The 17,775-nt window shown below is 38.1% G+C and overlaps 1 protein-coding gene across 1 annotated transcript in view; it reads left to right on the top strand.

The window, feature by feature from the left end:
• The window catches only part of EML5 (EMAP like 5), a 90,063-nt gene extending 76,024 nt beyond the window's left edge, over nucleotides 1-14,039 (top strand). Inside the window, exons 33-44 of the mRNA XM_030950016.1 lie at nucleotides 903-923; nucleotides 3,754-3,927; nucleotides 4,817-5,025; nucleotides 6,977-7,134; nucleotides 8,416-8,530; nucleotides 9,019-9,207; nucleotides 9,407-9,579; nucleotides 10,641-10,803; nucleotides 11,698-11,801; nucleotides 12,158-12,311; nucleotides 13,148-13,248; nucleotides 13,563-14,039. Coding sequence (XP_030805876.1) covers nucleotides 903-923; nucleotides 3,754-3,927; nucleotides 4,817-5,025; nucleotides 6,977-7,134; nucleotides 8,416-8,530; nucleotides 9,019-9,207; nucleotides 9,407-9,579; nucleotides 10,641-10,803; nucleotides 11,698-11,801; nucleotides 12,158-12,311; nucleotides 13,148-13,248; nucleotides 13,563-13,599 — 1,598 coding nt within the window. The 3' untranslated portion in view covers nucleotides 13,600-14,039. The remainder of the gene's footprint in view (nucleotides 1-902; nucleotides 924-3,753; nucleotides 3,928-4,816; nucleotides 5,026-6,976; nucleotides 7,135-8,415; nucleotides 8,531-9,018; nucleotides 9,208-9,406; nucleotides 9,580-10,640; nucleotides 10,804-11,697; nucleotides 11,802-12,157; nucleotides 12,312-13,147; nucleotides 13,249-13,562) is intronic.
• Nucleotides 14,040-17,775: the final 3,736 nt, after the last annotated feature.

Here is a 17,775-nt window from a genome sequence, read left to right as displayed (position 1 = left end):
CAATTTTTTAATGGAAATTATTAAAATGGAAAAAATCATCAGCAGATATTTGTCTATGGTTTGAACATTTGCAGGAATTACAAACCTTTTATTGCCTTTAAGAATTTGCTTTTTCATCATATTTCTTAATCTGGCCCTATTTGCCTTTCTGTAGTGGAGGGATGTGAAAATTTTTCTTCTACATTGTTCATCTTACCTGAGACAAAACACAGGACTTAATCCTTTTTTTATTTTCATAATTATTTCTGCATCAACTTGCAGTAGGACAGTTATTAACTGTTTTGTAATGTGGATTAAGGCATACCAATCAGAGGCAGATGACACTTAGAAATTACATATACTTTAAAGCAGAAAATTAAAAATAAGCTGGAAGTGAAATATCTTAAAACAGCACTTATTTTCTAACTTTGAAGTGATGTTGACGAGTGTATATACTCTATAAAGAACTGCTGCTACTTTTCCTACTGGTATGGTTGGCACAAAAAGTGTCACCATCATGATTTAAAAAGATTTATTGAATCTTCAGGTACTCACATGCTTCTTCTTAACATTTTTTCTCACTTATTTTTTTAAAATATCAATGACATGAAAAAATATGTTTTTCATTTATTTTGGCTGAGAGCGACCTAACATACACCAAAACTAGATTTTTGTGTTGTAGCTCAAAATGGAAATCAAAAGACATTCATTCATTCAAAATATTCATTCTATGATTTATTTCTGATGTAACCTCCTTTTATCAGTAATTAGTCATCTTTAACAGCAGTATTGGTGCTGCTGCAATGCAAAAAGATGACATCAAGGTGTGTGTGTTAAGAAACTACACTGAATGTGGCATATATTTTCTTTAGCACTTAACTTATTTCTGATCTAATTATTTTTCTGCTGCTTTTCCATTACAGGAGACTCAGCAGATATGTCAGGTAAGGGAAACAAAATTTTGACATCTTCAGGTGTAGTTAGTCTATCTAGTAGCCATCTGCAGCTTTATAGAGCCATAAGTGGTGTGAATTCATTTTTAGGTTATTAAACCCCGTGTATCAGTCATATTACTGTCAGCACTGAATAGAAGTCAAAACAGCTCAGCATACTGTAAATATAGAAAAATTAATTAATAATAGAACACACTTAAGAACTACTCTTGTTGAAGCATATTCCCTTCTTGCTGCTTAGTGATTAGTGAGTTCTAATACATTCCTGGGTATGCTTGCCAGTTTTGTAGACATGTTGGGGCTGACAACATTTGGTTTAGACCTTCAATTGAGTGTAATTGTAAACATGCATTTCTAAAGTAAATTCTACTGAGGAGGCCTAGGTGACTGAGTGAAAAAACAAATCACCTTTCACATTTATGTACAATTGTCATGCAGTTATTACCGTTGATCCAAAATGCTTTTTATGATGTCAGTTTAATTTTTCCTCTATCATTTTGGGTCTTTGACATTTTGACAGTCTTGACTGAGATATTTTTTATTAATATGTTTTTTTTTCAACTGTAATTGCAAAAACTCATCACCATCATGTGCGAATGAGTTCATTGTTGAGCAGCCATAATTGTCTTGCGGAGAATCTTCAGAGATGCATAAATGTGGTCATGTGTAATAGAAAGTGTAATAATCTTCATGTGGATCTAAAGGTTGTTCTGTAAGAACAAATGTACATTGACATCTTTAATGTGTGTTGACTTCTCTTAAATATGGCAAATGGTACTTGCTCTAAGGATGGCAGGAAGAATATAGTTACCTTTTCCACACTTCTAGCCTGTATTTTAAAAAAGCAATGATGATATGGGTATTTTATGATAGAACATCTATAGTCCTGTATATGGTGGCTGGACACTTTCCTTGTCTCACGTGCCTTCATCCTACTGCAACTTCAGTTTGAGCTTTTGTGTATTACTAAATTCTGTTGTCACTGCCTGAAATGAGCACACTTAAATTTTTTCTTCTTTCTGGAATCATTAGTCTGGAATCCAAGCTGCTGCCTGCTTTCATTAGAAAGTTGAATAGTTTTACTTAAAATTTATTGATGGCTTTTGGCATCCTTGCCAACAACTTTTGCTTTTCTAGTTCAGATTTTCAGTCTTCTACAGTGATGCAGGTGTTCTTGTACCAGTAATGTTTGTACTAGGCTGGAATGGCAATTAAGGTTTCCTAATGATTTTGTGTAGATTTGGTCCACCTTACTAAAGATTTTTTCTGTCCTGCCAGCCCATGGTAGCTTTATCTAACTGCTCCCAGAAGGAGATGATGCCTTAGAACATCTGTCTTGTGAAAGTGTTGATTATACAGGCAGGGTTCAGTGTCAGGACAGAGACTTTCAGAAGGACTCCATCACATGGAAGGACCTCAGAGTCCATGTTCTCTGTCTTGCAGATCTTGCTCTGATTGATTTTGTCAGTTCTTATTCAGGAGAACTAGGGGAGAGTTTCAGTCTGCCATCCAAAAGAAAACTTTTGGCCAAGGTTATAGAGCAGGTGCACTATTCATGGGTAATGCAAAGCTTTACCAAGAGGAGGGTTAAAGAGTGAAAAACAGTTCAGAGCCATAATAAATCTTCCCCTTCCCTCAGCTTCCCATAAGAACAGCAAGGAGGTTGCTGACAATTTTTGGGAAGTGCTAGTTGCTGTCAACTCCTGCCCTTTCTGTTTTAATGGCATGACCATACTATGCTGTGGTACCTCTCAAAAGGTAATGATAACATCTTGTTACTGCCATGAGAGGAAATTCAAATGGGAAATAAAAGAAATGAGGAAGTGTGTTCTAAAGACTGTTTCAGAACAGCTGTGGAATTGTGCTCAAAAACTGAGTTTCATGTGGCTGAAATTTTGCCTAAGTTCCTGTGCCTACTGTTTCCCATCACATGCATGCCTCTGAGGGCCTAGATTTATCTATTAGAAACACAAAGCATGAATCCAAAAGAGAATTTAGTTTATGTGAATCTGGATCTATGACAAGAGCCAGAAACCTTAGGACTCTGCAGTCAAATTTATTAGAGATCAGGAGTGAAGAAGTTTAAGAATCTTACTGTACTGGAAATGCCTTAGATGCTGCTCAGAGATTGTAAACTATATATAGATGGGAAGATCTTTTGAGCAGGCATTGCATTTGAGAAAAAAACAGCTGTCATCATGTTAGAGATAATCACATACATTAGTAGCATGGAAAGACATTTTTTCCTGCAGAGATTTTGCAGTCTAAACAATGCAGACTCAATACCATAGTTCTGTGTCAGCAAGCAAGCTGACGATTCAGCTGATGCTCTCCTAAGAGGGCAAACATTTCAGACAGGTGGCCATTTTGTAGAAAGGAGATTTTGGCCCTGCACTGTAAACTGACTTCTCTGTAGCCATCAGTTGTCCAAAAGCCCCATGGAGAAGTTACATTCTTGATGAGCAGCTTTATTTATGACGGTTTTTGAGTTAGCATGCTGCTCTATGTTTTAATAAGAGAAAAACAGGAGAAGACAGCTCTTGCTTTTAGAACTTCTGCTGTGCTTCACAAGTCCCATAACAAATTAAGCAATAAATTAGCATCTCTGGTAATGTAATGAGGCCAACTTGTTCATCCTACCTAATGATCCTGTTTGTCATAAATTGTTTTCCTAATGGAGGCCAAAATTTCTTTTCTTTCCTTTTTTCCCCCCATCTGATCACAGGAATTTTGTCTTATAAAAAGTATTAACTGCTTCGATAAGTAAATCATTACACATTTTCAAAATGACTACTAATGGCATGTTTTTCTGTTTGTGTAGCTACAGCTCCTTCTATTCACGTGTGGGATGCAATGAACAAGCAGACGCTGTCGGTGCTGCGGTGCTACCATTCCAAGGGCGTTTGCTCCATCAGTTTCAGTGCCACTGGCAAACTGCTGCTGTCCGTAGGGCTGGATCCTGAACACACCATTACCATTTGGAAGTGGCAGGAAGGTAGGAGACTGGTTTTGTTTACATTGTTAGAGATATGTTGGCTTGAGTCACGAGCAAGTGTAACCTTAAAGCATCAGCTGATCAAAAATTATTACAATGAATGTTGTGCACTATGCTCTGTACAAGATCTAAAATAGATGTGTTTACCCTTTCTAGTGATTGCTGAATATATCTCCTTTGAAACGATTGTGTAAAGATCAAGATAGTTCACTGATTTCCAGTAAGAATAATGTAGGGATTTCTTTTCTTAAAAATTGTCATCATCATCATTATTATTATTACTACTTTATTCTTCTCTGAAGTCTGATTACTGACGAGGTTGTCATACTCCTGAAATTATTCCCAAAAGTTGCAAATTGCAGAAATGGGGTGCCAGGATAACTCCTCTATGCATCTTATATAATTGCTGCCTTAAGCTATGTTATATGTTTTCAGATCAGCTTTGATCTGTATTTCTGCTTTAGGCTAAAGAGATTTGAGCTCCTTTCCTTGTCTCTTTTCTGCCTGACAAAGCCATGCCCAGGTTATGGATCTGATTCTCTAGTCTTAAGGTTTACTTTCTCTCTCTTTGGGGATTGCTGTTGATAACTAGTGACTCTCAGAATTTTAGATATCAGCTATTAAGTTAATAACAAGTGGTGTTTCATAGCTTGTCTGATAGATCCTGTGGGGATGGATGCAATGTCCATCTTATACAGTCTTAGGTCGGATGAAGGATGTGTGGTCAGAACATGCCTGTGTTCATCTTTAAGGGTTGATACGCATTCAGAATGGCAGCTAAGGATCCCAACTGAGGAATCTTCATATGGGTCAGAATTACTTTAACATTTTTAACCAGAAATGTGTATTTTTCTCAGCAAATTCAAAATGTCCATTTTCTTTCTGCCAGGTGCCAAAATTGCCAGCCGGGCTGGTCATAACCAGCGTATATTTGTAGCAGAATTCAGGCCAGATTCAGATACACAGTTTGTTTCTGTGGGAGTAAAACATGTAAGGTTCTGGACACTGGCTGGAAGAGCTCTCCTCAGTAAAAAAGGGCTGCTGAGCTCCATAGAAGACGCTCGCATGCAGACGATGCTTTCTGTAGCTTTTGGAGCGGTATGTACTTCAACAAACCACCTGAAAATGCATAAAACCAAACTTTTTTTACCCTTCTGCCTTTATTCAATTCAATGAGACTTTTATAACCTGCTGATGAGTATATAAATTATTTTACTCAGTTTAAACTCAGTTTAGCATTCCTAATACTTACCTGCTAGCTAGAACTAGTACCAGCTTTCTTTAGAGTAGAAAAGACTATGGGTTTGTATGTTTTCTGGAAAAAAACCACAGATACCTTGAACTGATAACACGCTGCTTGTTATTTAATCCAGGTAAAACAAAACTGAGTCTAGAGTGCAAGAACCAAACAGTAGAAATGAAGCTGATTTTATGCCCACCTGAAAGTGATAGTTTTGTCATTTGAATGTGCTACTGCTCATGGGTGATCAGAGAGCAGTGTTGTCCTGGGGCATTCATTAATATCTGATGCTGTAAGGCAACTGCATTAGGGGTTTCTTTTGCTTTGGGGTTTTTGGACGTGTGCAGGCCATCTTGCTAAGTACCACAGCATTGCTGCACTGGAGTTGCTCTGCATGAGCAGTACTCATATCTTCAGCGGCACAGAAAGGCACAGATACCTTTTGTAAAGTGGTCCTTTGCTTTGATTGATTTGTCTGCATTTCTGTCCTGTTTGACCAACTGACTGTTTGGTCCAGAGTGAAATTTACACTGATTTTGATTTTTGAAACTCTAACTTGCCTGTGGTTGCCTTTTTTGCTACACTATCTCTTTTACACAGTGGTGTCTCTCTGATTTATATTAAGGTCTTACAAAACACCAAGATATTTTTCAAATTATAACTATTTTGATGCCCAGCCCAGGCATTAGTCAGACGTTTGGGAAAGCTCTGTAAACTTTCTTAGGAAGAGACAGATTCTTAGTGTGAGAATCAGGCTGTATGCTGCATGACCTGAAGTTTGGTGTGAGGTTTGAGGATGCAAAGCTTCCAGGAGTTTTTTAAAAAGCTGTGCAAAGTGAATAAAACCAAACATGGAGTGTTCTCCATACTTCTGTAGGGAGCAGTTCTGGGAGTTCTCTTCTTGATTTTGTCTCAGAAGGAGCTTGTTCAGCTCTCCCTAAACAGAAGGTGGAAACATCCCAACAATAATGCTGGGAGGATTGTCTGAGGGTCTGCTCTCAGCTTCATTTCCAGTCCTCTTTTACTTTATTAGAGCCACACACAGGCACCCTTAAAAAAAAGGATGTAGAGCATCAACCCACTTCAGTCAATGAACGTGTTTGTGCCACATGTGCACGTGTACTGATACTCTTGAAACATGATAATACTACACATGATACTGAATTTGAGGATTCATCTAAGTTACTAAACCAGTTTTGTTCAATAACCAGTTCCTGTTGGAATCCTAATAAATACCACTTTAATTTCAGAAGTAATTAAATTTATTTTTATTACCTTTCAAGAGCAGGAAGCAGAACTAAAGAAAAGGCAGCTTTTAATTCTAAGTCAAAATGTTTTCTTCCTGAACTAAAGGTTGCTGTGATTGTGTGAGTCTCTTCACCTAAACACAATAGTTACTGCAAGCATAATGTATATAGCAAGGGGGTGCAAATTGCCTGCTTGTGTGCCTGTGTAGAATGTCAGTACTTATTGTGGTATTCTACTTTTTTTGCCACACGTTGCACACCTGATAGGCTGAAAGTTTAGATAACCATATGACTGAAGCTTAAGTCATTGCATTTTTTCTTGCAAAAAGAAATGCAGTGATTTTCTTCAAGCTATAAAAAAGCATCTTTCAGACTTCAAGAAGGAGTATGGTAGCTCATTGTTTTGTCCCTGGAGGTCCTTATTGCCTCTTCCACAGTTTCCTCTTCTGCAGCAGCAAACAAAAGCAATTTAGCCTCTAAATGCAAATTGTGTTGATTTCTGAATGTTTTTCTTCCTACCTTACTCAGAATCAGATGATGAGTATGTTTTTCCCCTTTTCAGAATAACTTGACATTTACAGGTACTATCAGTGGAGATGTTTGTGTTTGGAAGGATCATGTGTTGATACGAATTGTGGCCAAGGCTCACAATGGACCTGTGTTCACCATGTACACTACACTGAGGGATGGCTTGATTGTTACAGGAGGCAAGGAAAGGCCGTGAGTCTTCTTTTTCCTTTTTTTTTCTGCATGTATGTTTTCTCTTTAAAAATGATTTGGATTCATCCCATCAACACTATTTGAGACACTAAAGGTAGAAGAGTAGTCCCTTTCAGATTCCTGATAGGTATTAAGAAAAGAGCAGTCACCACCTCCAAAGTGGAGGTAATCCCATATGAGCTTCAACTCAGATATTTTCCCCATTTATTATAAGAGAAAGCATTTAGTCTGAAATTTAGAATCATAGAATGGTTAGATTTTCTAGATTTTCTTATAGATTTTCTAGCTCCAGCAGCCATTTAGCTTTAAGCACTAAAAAGCTACCTAGTCCTTGTAGGTTACTTCTTTCACTGAAGTTGTACTGAGGTTGTTAACACAAGGGATTTGCACAGCTGGGATTGAATATATGAATCAGAAATTTTATAGCAGTATGATGCACAACTTCTTTCAAAGGAAAGAGGTGCTTAGTTATGATGGCAGAGGCAAGCTGTCTTCTCTCAAATCTAAGGTACAGCAAGGTTCTTTGTTCCTGGGGTTGCAAGCAAAATATCTCCTCAAGCATTTTAATTTTTTTTGTGCCTTCCTAGTGATAAGTAAATGCTTCAGCTGTAATACAGTCCATCTGGTGACATGATAGTGCCACATTTGGCAGGACACAGGCCACTTGTATTTTCAGACCCAACTGAAAACTTACTTACTTCTGTGCTTGAAATATTCCCTTCTGGTATTTATAAATGTTGTTGTGATTTTATTTGGAGGGTGTTCTCTCTACCACTTAGCTTCAGAGGCTCTTAATCATTAGTATTTGACCTGAAACAAATAGTATCGAATAATAATAAGAACCCAGAATTCATCTCCTGTGGGAAAATGAAGTATTGACAGTATGCAAAACAAATTTTCATTTAGGAAGACTGTGTACTTTTTTCTGTCTTAGTTGCAGTTCACCAGCCTGTTTTGGTAAAATCTTCTTGCTGAGTATAATGATCATTCATATGTCAAACAGTGCTAATGGGAAGCAAAAAATATATTATTGCAAAGAGTATCAATTTATAATTCATTATTGTTCTTTTAATAATAATAATAATAATAATAGTACAAATCAGTAATTGTGATTAAACATTCTGAAGTTCTTTGTAAGATTATTCAGCAATCAAAGCTGTTAAAACATACTAAAATGCCTCATTTGCAGTACAGTACATTAAATAATGTAGTTCTTTCATCTATTAATTGTCCTTTTTGTGGCAGCTGTTGTACTCATGGTTCTTCCTGATGTCTTCACAGTTCAAAGGAAGGAGGGGCAGTCAAGCTGTGGGACCAGGAGCTGAAAAGATGTCGTGCCTTCAGACTAGAGACAGGACAAATGACAGACTGCGTTCGCTCTGTTTGCAGGGGCAAGGTAAACAAAGCTGCCTGACCAGAAGATAAAGCTCATCATTTGTGGTTGATTTCTGAGTATCAGATAAATTAGTTCTGCTTTCTCTTCTAGCTAGTATTTGAAATTACAGGCTAAACTAGAAGGTGTCTTCAACTGATATTGTAGCAGAAAAACAACTAGTTTGTGAGATCTCAGTCTTTCTTAGAACAATATTCCATATATATTTTTATTGAAGACTAATTAAGGATTTAATTTCTATTTTCTTTTCACACTTTGATATCAAATATCAAATGACAAGCAGTAACTCAGCCAGTATCATGCTATCTACAGAGCTTTGTACTTTAATAACTCAGAGGAGTTTAAAAAATAAATTTTCTTTGATTATTTAATAACTTGATTTCAGCAAACTTTCTTGACAGAACTATAGCTCTAGATAATATTTTAATTACTGTTCATCATGAGAGGTTAATGTATTTTTATCAGAGATAATTCTTTCACTATTGTTTAAGGGCAAAATTCTTGTTGGGACAAGAAATGCTGAAATAATTGAAGTTGGAGAGAAAAATGCTGCATGTAACATTCTAATTAATGGTCATATGGATGGACCCATCTGGGGCCTAGCAACACATCCATCCAGAGACTTTTTCCTTTCTGCTGCAGAAGATGGCACAGTAAGACTCTGGGATATTGCTGAAAAGGTAGGTGTTAGAGAATACTTGTTTAGAGAAAAAAAATAGACTTGTGATGGTGTTGAAGACTTGAAACTTGTTTTTTTATTGTACTCTGAAAATTATCCATGTAATGCTGTTAGCATGTTAATGAGCTATTAGCATAAGATGCTTTTAAAATGTGGACAAATAGTAGCAGTTACTATTCTGGGTTTTTATTTCTTCGCAGAAGATGCTGAATAAAGTCAGCTTAGGACATGCAGCTCGTACTGTTTGTTACAGCCCAGAAGGTGATATGGTAGCTATTGGCATGAAGAATGGAGAATTTATTATCCTGCTTGTCACTTCTCTAAAAATTTGGGGGAAAAAAAGGGACAGAAGATCAGCAATTCAAGATATCAGGTCAGAAAATATTATTCCTGGTCTATTGTAGTGTGCTAGAAATCTCTAGTTTTTTGCTTTTTAAAAATACAATTCTGTGTTCTGGGAAACATTGCAATGATATTTTAGAGAGCTAGAATCAATGAGTGACACTGAGGGTTGTGTGTGGTCCACATGCTTGAGGGAAGGCACTCCTAGAAGGTAAAATGAGATCAGACACTTAGAGATGAAGACTAGATTGTGAGAGATAATGGAAATGTCTGTCAGTTTGCACTTTGTTGTGTTTGTTAGACAGGAGTTAGAAGTAAAATTTTGCTTCTGTTTCCTGCATGGAGGAACAAACTGTTTCTTGTGTGAGATAAATTGGTTATAATCAGTTAAGGAAATTTTTGGAGAGCAGAGTGTGATGGGAGAGAAATATAAGCAAAGAGAGACCTTGCAGAAGAGCTCTGCTAGGAGTCAGGGGGTTGCTGGAGCTGGAAAGCTGTCCCAAGATATATTTTAGAGAGAATAGAAATAAAGAAACTTCCCCAGTAACACAGAAGTGGCTGTGAGGGATTTGTTCAGCTCAGGAAACTGCTGAGATTCAAGACTAGAAAGGAAAACTGGAAGAAAGAAACCAGTGTGCAAAGATACACTGGGTAAACAAAAGGTTGGATTTACATCTTTTTATTCAACATATTTCATCTAGAAGAACTAGCTTTTCTTCAGTTAGAGTACTTCAGTTTTCCAGTTTTTAACCTTGTAAGTATAGCATAAGGGAGTCAGAGTGTCATCAGGGGGATGTCACAAGTTCTTAGACCATGAGGGGGTCATGAAATGAGATAATGAACAGAGTTATTCAAGAGATGTTACCAGTTCACTTATATGTGTAATCTGTACCAAAAATATTGCCACCTTCTGCTGAATATGCATTCTCTGAAAATTTAATTTCAGAAGTTATTTTGCTTAGCAGACTGAATATTCTGCATCACTCTAGTTCTGGATAGCAGACACCTGAAATGGAAATTTCTGCACTTCTCAAATACTATAATCTGTTGTAAGTGCCAACCTGTGCTCATGAAACCCTTTTATCTGTTCAGGTTTAGCCCAGATTCTCGTTACCTAGCAGTTGGTTCCAGTGAGAATGCAGTGGATTTTTATGATCTGACTTTGGGTCCCACACTAAATCGGATCAGCTATTGTAAGGATATCCCAAGTTTTGTGATCCAGATGGACTTCTCTGCTGATAGCTCTTATCTCCAGGTATCAGTCATTAATGGTTCAAGGTACTGAATGGGAAACATACTTGTGACAGATACTCTGCAAGTATTCTCCTTTGACAGCTTCTAAGTTTTGTACCTAAGTGTTGGAGTATGTTGCTGTCACTAGACTTAGTTGGTTGTAGTGGTAAGTGGATGCCCTTAGTTTTGAATAGTTTTCCTGGAGTTCAAATATGGAAAATAAGCAAAGAAATGAGAGACAGGTTTCAAACCTCCTGTGATGTGTCTCCCTGCCTTTTTACCTCTGATGCTGATGGGCTATCTTACAAGAGAAAGGAGTACAGTCTGTCATTCTGCAGGGCCTGGGGATCTATAAATTCTTTGTCCCTCTGATCAGCATGATGGCATTACAGGTCTTTTTAGTGCTAGACTTGGTGGAGCAGCACCAAAGTCATGGTGTCGCAACTGCCAACTATAGGAGGGCTGAAGACATTTCTTAAAATGAAAAGAAAGTAAATATAATATGCTTTCTATATTTTATTTGCATCTGAAAGGAGAAATAAATTCTTCTCACTATCAAATTAATATTTACAGCCCAAGAGGAACACCTTTGTGTCAATTTTAAAGATAGGAATTTATTTTGCCTTATTTGTATATACTGACATACTAACACATGCATGCAGAATGTGAATTGTTTCAGTTATCTTTTACTAATTAGGCATTTAAATGTTAAGATCTCTTATGCTTTCTCATTATTGCTATATGCTTGTATAGATTTTTGAGAATTTTCAACTCATTGACTAAGTTTTCTTGATAGCTGGTACTCTATGGAGTAAAAAGTAACTGTCACAAAAATGCTTTTCAAAGCCCTCTGGAATTATATTTTCTCTTTTGAAACAAGTTAACTTATTGTAAATTTTCTGTGGTCACCTCAAAGGTCTCTACGGGGTCTTACAAAAGGCAAGTATATGAAGTGCCTTCAGGAAAGCAGCTTGTGGACCAGGCTGTGATTGACAGAATAACATGGGCTACTTGGACAAGGTAAATGATTCATGTATTTACACCTGAAACTTCCAGGAGAAGCACCTACTATTTAAAAGTATATTTAATCCCTTCAGTCAGATATTTTCTGTTAACACACCCATCTGCTCTGGCAGCAGCTCCCCTAAATGCAGTACAGCAAAAAGCACTACAGAGCAGATTCCCTCAGTACACAGGGGGGCAATCATGGAATGATTCAAAAATTAATTACAGAATAAAAGCTACATAAGGTGTGCATGTGTGAAAATAAAATGTAAACATTGCATTTTTATAGAACCAGTTAGAATATGAGATCTATTATCTGACTCTTGTTTTTGCAGTGTTTTTCAAAAACCTTTCTTGGTCTTCTGTTTCAGTGTTCTAGGGGACGAAGTGATTGGAATCTGGTCCAGGCATGCTGAAAAAGCTGATGTGAACTGTGCTTGTGTCTCTCACTCGGGAATCAATCTCGTAACAGGCGATGATTTTGGCATGGTCAAACTCTTTGACTTTCCATGTCCTGAAAAATTTGTAAGAACTTGTTTTTGCCTGGCTACAACAACAAGTACTGTTGATATTAGGATCTTGTCTTGTTTCTCTAGAAGACATATGATGGAAATATTTTCTTCTCTTAATTTGTAGCTTTTTAGTACCTCCTTAGCTCCATAGTCGCATCGCATGCTCCACATCAGAATTTCCCCACCATTTTGTGCAGGAGCTCTTGCTAGAACCTCTTGTAGGTGTTGATATTGTCTGCCAGTCTGCTTTAGCATACTGCCTGCCTAATGAAAAATCTCAAAGCCCGTAGTAATTTCCACATCTCTGATCCATTTGACAGATGAGGAAGATAGATGGTGATTTTAGTCCCATCTGTGGATCTTCATGGATGAAAAGTTTACAGATTTTTCACTAACACTGTTAAATTGTTTCACTAGTTTTTGTAATTTTAATTTATAATGGTTTTGACATTTGTTTTCACTGTTAATTTTCAGGATTTGAGACTGCACAGGGTAAACTGCTCACACAATTGCAATGAAAATAATTGTTTTTCAGTGTCAGGAATTTTACACAAAACTTGGAAGTTAGTCATGTGACAAGATGTATTTAGTATTTTTGTGTTGAAAGAAAACTTGAGCATTCTTTCCAATTTGCAAGTGCTCTCTTATTGGCTGACAATTTAATCTGCATTGCAGCTCAATAGGAGTTCTCCTTCAGGAGATCTTTCACATTTGATAACCTATATATCTTTCTAACATTATAAATATGTGATGCAATAAAAAGGTAGATAAAAACATGCATGCCTGTTCTGATTTAGGAGGTTACAGAATATTTAGACTCTCTCATTCTGTTGTTTCGGTTTTTTCCAGGCAAAACACAAACGATTTTTAGGTCACTCTGCCCACTTAACAAATATTCGATTCACAAGTGGAGACAGATACGTGGTCAGTGCTGGAGGGGACGACTGCAGGTAGGTGTTCCTGCCACGACTGCCACAATCTGTACAGCACTGCGCATGGACAGTCCACAGCAATGCAAAGCTAAATTCAGCCTTCAGCCTTTTGTCCATGTGCTTGCTTTCCTGTTCGTACACAGAGAAAAACATATTTGTGACTAAATAAATATCCCAAATGTTCATGTGAACAGCTAATATTTAATAACTTAAAATGTTCACATGAATATTCAGAACATCATACTTTTAATGAGAATTTCTTTTGGCTGTGTTAGCCATTTCTTTTAACATCACTTCTATATCTCATATTTAATATCTTTTTGAAAACACAGCTTATTTGTTTGGAAGTGTGTGCATATGCCTCATTGAGAGAGACATGGAGACTTGCAAAGAGGAAACTGCATGAAGTACCAGGCATGAAACACCCAGGATTGCAATGTGACATTCTGCTGTGCCCTGCATGCGTGAGATATGACACAAGACACAGAGCAGTCTGTCTCTGACAGACAGGACCTGGAGTCTGCCAGAAGGATGGACACACTGAGGCTGCTAGTTTTGCTTCAGTGTCAGATAATCTGGGTTTGTATTCCACTCACTGCCAGATGTTGAAACAAAATATGTGGATGAAAGGAAAAAGTGAATTGTAATCAATGTACAGTTTCACAGCAAGTTCTTGGGGTTTTAATCAAGAGATGCTATTTCTGACCTAGTGCTGTACATTGATCTATTTTCAGCATGAATGTTTTTCCTTTAAGTTTTGAGATCTAAATAGCATAGATAAAAAGAGTATTCCATATTTTATTACTGAGAGAGACCATATATTAACTCTTAAATATATAGTATTTTAATAAATGTTTAATTATTATAATAGAAATTATATTTCTATGGCTGGTCAAAAGGAAACATCATATCTGATGAAGCAGAAAATAATAGAGTTGATTCCTTATGACTGAAAGATTTCTGTATTTAGAGGCCTGGGTCACAGTCATGTCTGGTGAAAGCCGTTGGATATGCATGATCTTCATGGCTAATTTAGTGTTTTTGTTGCACTTAAACATTAAATTAGTTCTATGAGCAAAAATAGATTTGCTCACTTTGCGAGTGCCTTGCCCACTACCTAAAAGTCTAACTCCAATTTTTGCCTTGTGAATAAAAGTATTCTCAGTGGAAGAGAGATTATTGCTGTGTTACTTGACTGGGCTGTGAGCCTCTCTGCTGGAAATGAGGACCAGGGTGAGGATTTTTGTAGTCTTCTTGTTGATAAAGTTTGGGATGTCAGCAGTGGCAAAAATAGAATTTCAGAGCAATATGAATTGATTTTATTTTCTCAGCATCATAGGGGAGATTCAGAGAGAACTTTCTGAGCATTATATTTTATACATTTGAACTTTTAATAGAGTTAGGACTAGCTGGGAGATGTCTCTATTCAGATTTCTCTTCTGACTGTAAAAAATGTCCAGTCATCTGCTTCTTTGAATGGACCTGCTGTCACCTCGAGCATTTACTCTATCCTGCAACATAACTGAGATTCTAAGTTGGAAAAACATTTCAGTGATAATAAAATCCTGAACAAAGCTGTGTTTTGGGTACAAGTGAGGAAGGTTTCATCAGCTGTTTGTCTAAATCATGCCATAGAGAAACATTACAGATAGTTATTTTTCATGCAATATAGCAGGTATCAAAAATCACTAATTATCAGCGCTGCTCCCATTGTGGCATTCTGCTGTGCACAGAAAGCTCTTTCTGTGTAAGCCAGCCTTGCTTGACAGTGGCACTTGTTTAGGTCAGTCAAGAGGCTTTGGTATTTTTCATCTCTTGCATTTTCTTATGCCAGATGAAAAAGAAATAAACCTCATCTCTTCTTGTCATCATCTTGTGTGCGTGTTGGTTACAGAGGGAATGGGAGGGCTTGCAGGTAGAAGAGAAGGAGGAGAAAAGTTACAGAGCCAAACTTTTGTGCTCTCCTTGTTATGTGCTATACAAAACTAGTTACCCAACTGTCTTAGCTAATATATTTTATATATCAATCTATAATGAATATTTATTATAAAGAAGTTGATGAACTAAACAGTTATCAGGTTTCTCAGCATGGTGGTTCTTAGCAAAGTCTTGCCAGTCATGCAGCTGCTATTCTACAGGAGCAAAAACTCTGAGGATTTGGTCATGAGTGTACAGGGAGATTTTGGCAGTAATGTATTTGAGTTTAGGTGAATTGCATATGATAATTGTGATTCGACCTAATGTGTCTCATAACCTTGTTTCCTGTCTGTCTGTTGTATGTGAAAATTAGTCTCTGGTGTTGATATCTTCTCTTTACTAGAGAAATGGTTTGCAGTGTGCTCTTTTATGGCTGTGATTCTATCCCTTATTAAACACATCTGTGCAGGACTTTCGCACTTGAAGTGAGATTTGTCCTGCCTCTACTTTAAAGTTGCCTTTTGTTGGATCAAGATGGATGACTTTTCAGAACTCACTCATAGTCTGTCCTACTCAGACTGCCAGATCAAAGTCTGTATTTTTCTGTCTCTGAGTTTTCCCCAAAAAAATCCTAGGCTCTGTGAGCTCTTCTGTAGGCCTTCCCCCAGTGAAGGAGCTATGTGGATCAAGAGGGTTTGTTCCTCCAATCCCTGTCACTGATCCTCTTCTCCTCCCGCCCCCTATGCCCTTCATGAATGCTGTGCCTCTCCACTGATGATTTGTCCATTGGTGCTTTTCCCCTGAGGAATCCCAAAGGCCACACCAGAGCTGAAGATGAGCAGAAAGGGGTGGCAGGGACCAGGCTGAGGGCTGCAGCCTCCAGGTCTCCCTGCTTCTTCACTCTCCTTCAAACCCCACTGCTGCTCTAAAGGGCTGGCATGGGAGCTGGAAGCTGAGGAGCCCTTTAAAAGCTAAACTGCCAGCATTGCTCCTCCTCCTGCAGCCTGTATTGGTAGCCAGTGTTTTCCCTGGTGAAACTGCTCTGTGGTTTGCCAGGTAAAAATGGGAGCAACCAGCTGGGAATGATCACAAATGTTGAGGAGAAGAGTGAGCAGAACCTCAGTCACAGTTTGGAGCATATTGTAGCTGTGATTCTCTGCTGAAGGGAAGAGCTGGCTGTCAGCGTGGCCCAAGCTGGCAGCTTTATGGTGTTTTTGGTCTTTTTGTCTGTGATGGTGCTTGCTACTGTGCCTCATTTGCTGTTTACATTAAATGCTACTGTAGTAACTTGCTAATTGTTGCCACCCATGCTTGAAGCATGTGTACATGAGGACAGGCTGCCTGTTCTGACAGGCACTGGGAGCTGGAGGCTGGATGCTCCACAGAGAAGTCAGAGGAGGACAGAACCCTGTAGGATAGGTCAGGGAAGAAGCTGGAATGTGGAGGGAGCAGTGACAGCCTTTCATCTGGAAGCATCAGAGAGAGCTGAGAGCAGGAGGCCTTTGCCTGAAGCTGGAGAAAACCCCTTCTGCACCAGGGAAGGGGAAGCAAAAGGTCTTTGTATAATTTAATAACTTACAGTGGATGATTTTTTACTGTAGCTTGTCATTTTGGTTAGCAGCAAATGTACATCTTTGGGATCTTTAGTCAGCAATATTTTTGGTAATAAAAGAAATTAACTGGAGAACTGAGTAAAAATAACATTTCAGTTAATAAAATAAATATGCACTTGAAAGCTAATAAACATAATTAGAAAAAAAAAAGAGAGTAAGGGAAATCCAGCTCCTAGGAGCAAGGAAATATAAAAAATAAACACATTTAGAACTGAAAGTTGCCATAGTGCAGTCAGGTTAATGCTAACCTGCACTTGTGCCATCAGAAAGCAGGTCCAGCAGGCGAGACATCTCCTCAGTCTAAAACAAGACCAAAATAAAGGACTTCAGTACCAAGAGCAGGACTTGGATAGCATTCAGGAGTGGCTTAGTTTAAAACCATGATCCAGTTCTCTCAGCTGCTGCCTGAAGCACCTGAGCCCCCTGTTTGAGCTGAAGGAAAATTTGCCAAGAGACCCAGTGCCCCTGAGCTGCCCCACGCACGGCCATGCAGCACCTCCCCTGCCTTGGGATCCCACCCAGGGCTGGATGTGCTGGACAAGATGTAAGAGTGTCACCAGCAAAGGATCTTGGCTTCAAATACAGCATTTAATTGGGCAAGGTGACATGTTCCCTGTTTCATTATCAGTGTCAGTGACCAGCCTTAATCCTGAAAGTGTTGTTATTGATAATTCTGTTAACATAAGCTATAGAGAGATGTCATCTTGTCAATGTTTTGGACAAAGTGGAGCATCCTGTAGACCCTACAGAAGGGGAAGTAAGACTACAAATCACAAAATGAATTGCCACATCAGTGATGTAAACACTCCTAGTTGCATTGCATTTGTGTGCTTTTTTGTTCTGAGTGTTTTTTTATGCTTCCTTGCAACTGGATCTGTTTTACTAAAATTTTTAGCAGCATTTGATTTCTCCTTATGTGGACAGATTCATGTGCTTGCCAAAGCCTGCTGTCATTTTTCATGCCATTCACTGTTGGGTGATTACACCAAGCCCATTTATTTTGTTGGCCCTGCCT

The sequence above is a fragment of the Camarhynchus parvulus genome, chromosome 5 (assembly GCF_901933205.1).
Source record: "Camarhynchus parvulus chromosome 5, STF_HiC, whole genome shotgun sequence".
Classification (NCBI taxonomy): domain Eukaryota; kingdom Metazoa; phylum Chordata; class Aves; order Passeriformes; family Thraupidae; genus Camarhynchus; species Camarhynchus parvulus.
The sequence above is the reverse complement of the archived record's forward strand: the minus strand, read 5'-3'. Positions and strand labels throughout refer to the sequence as shown.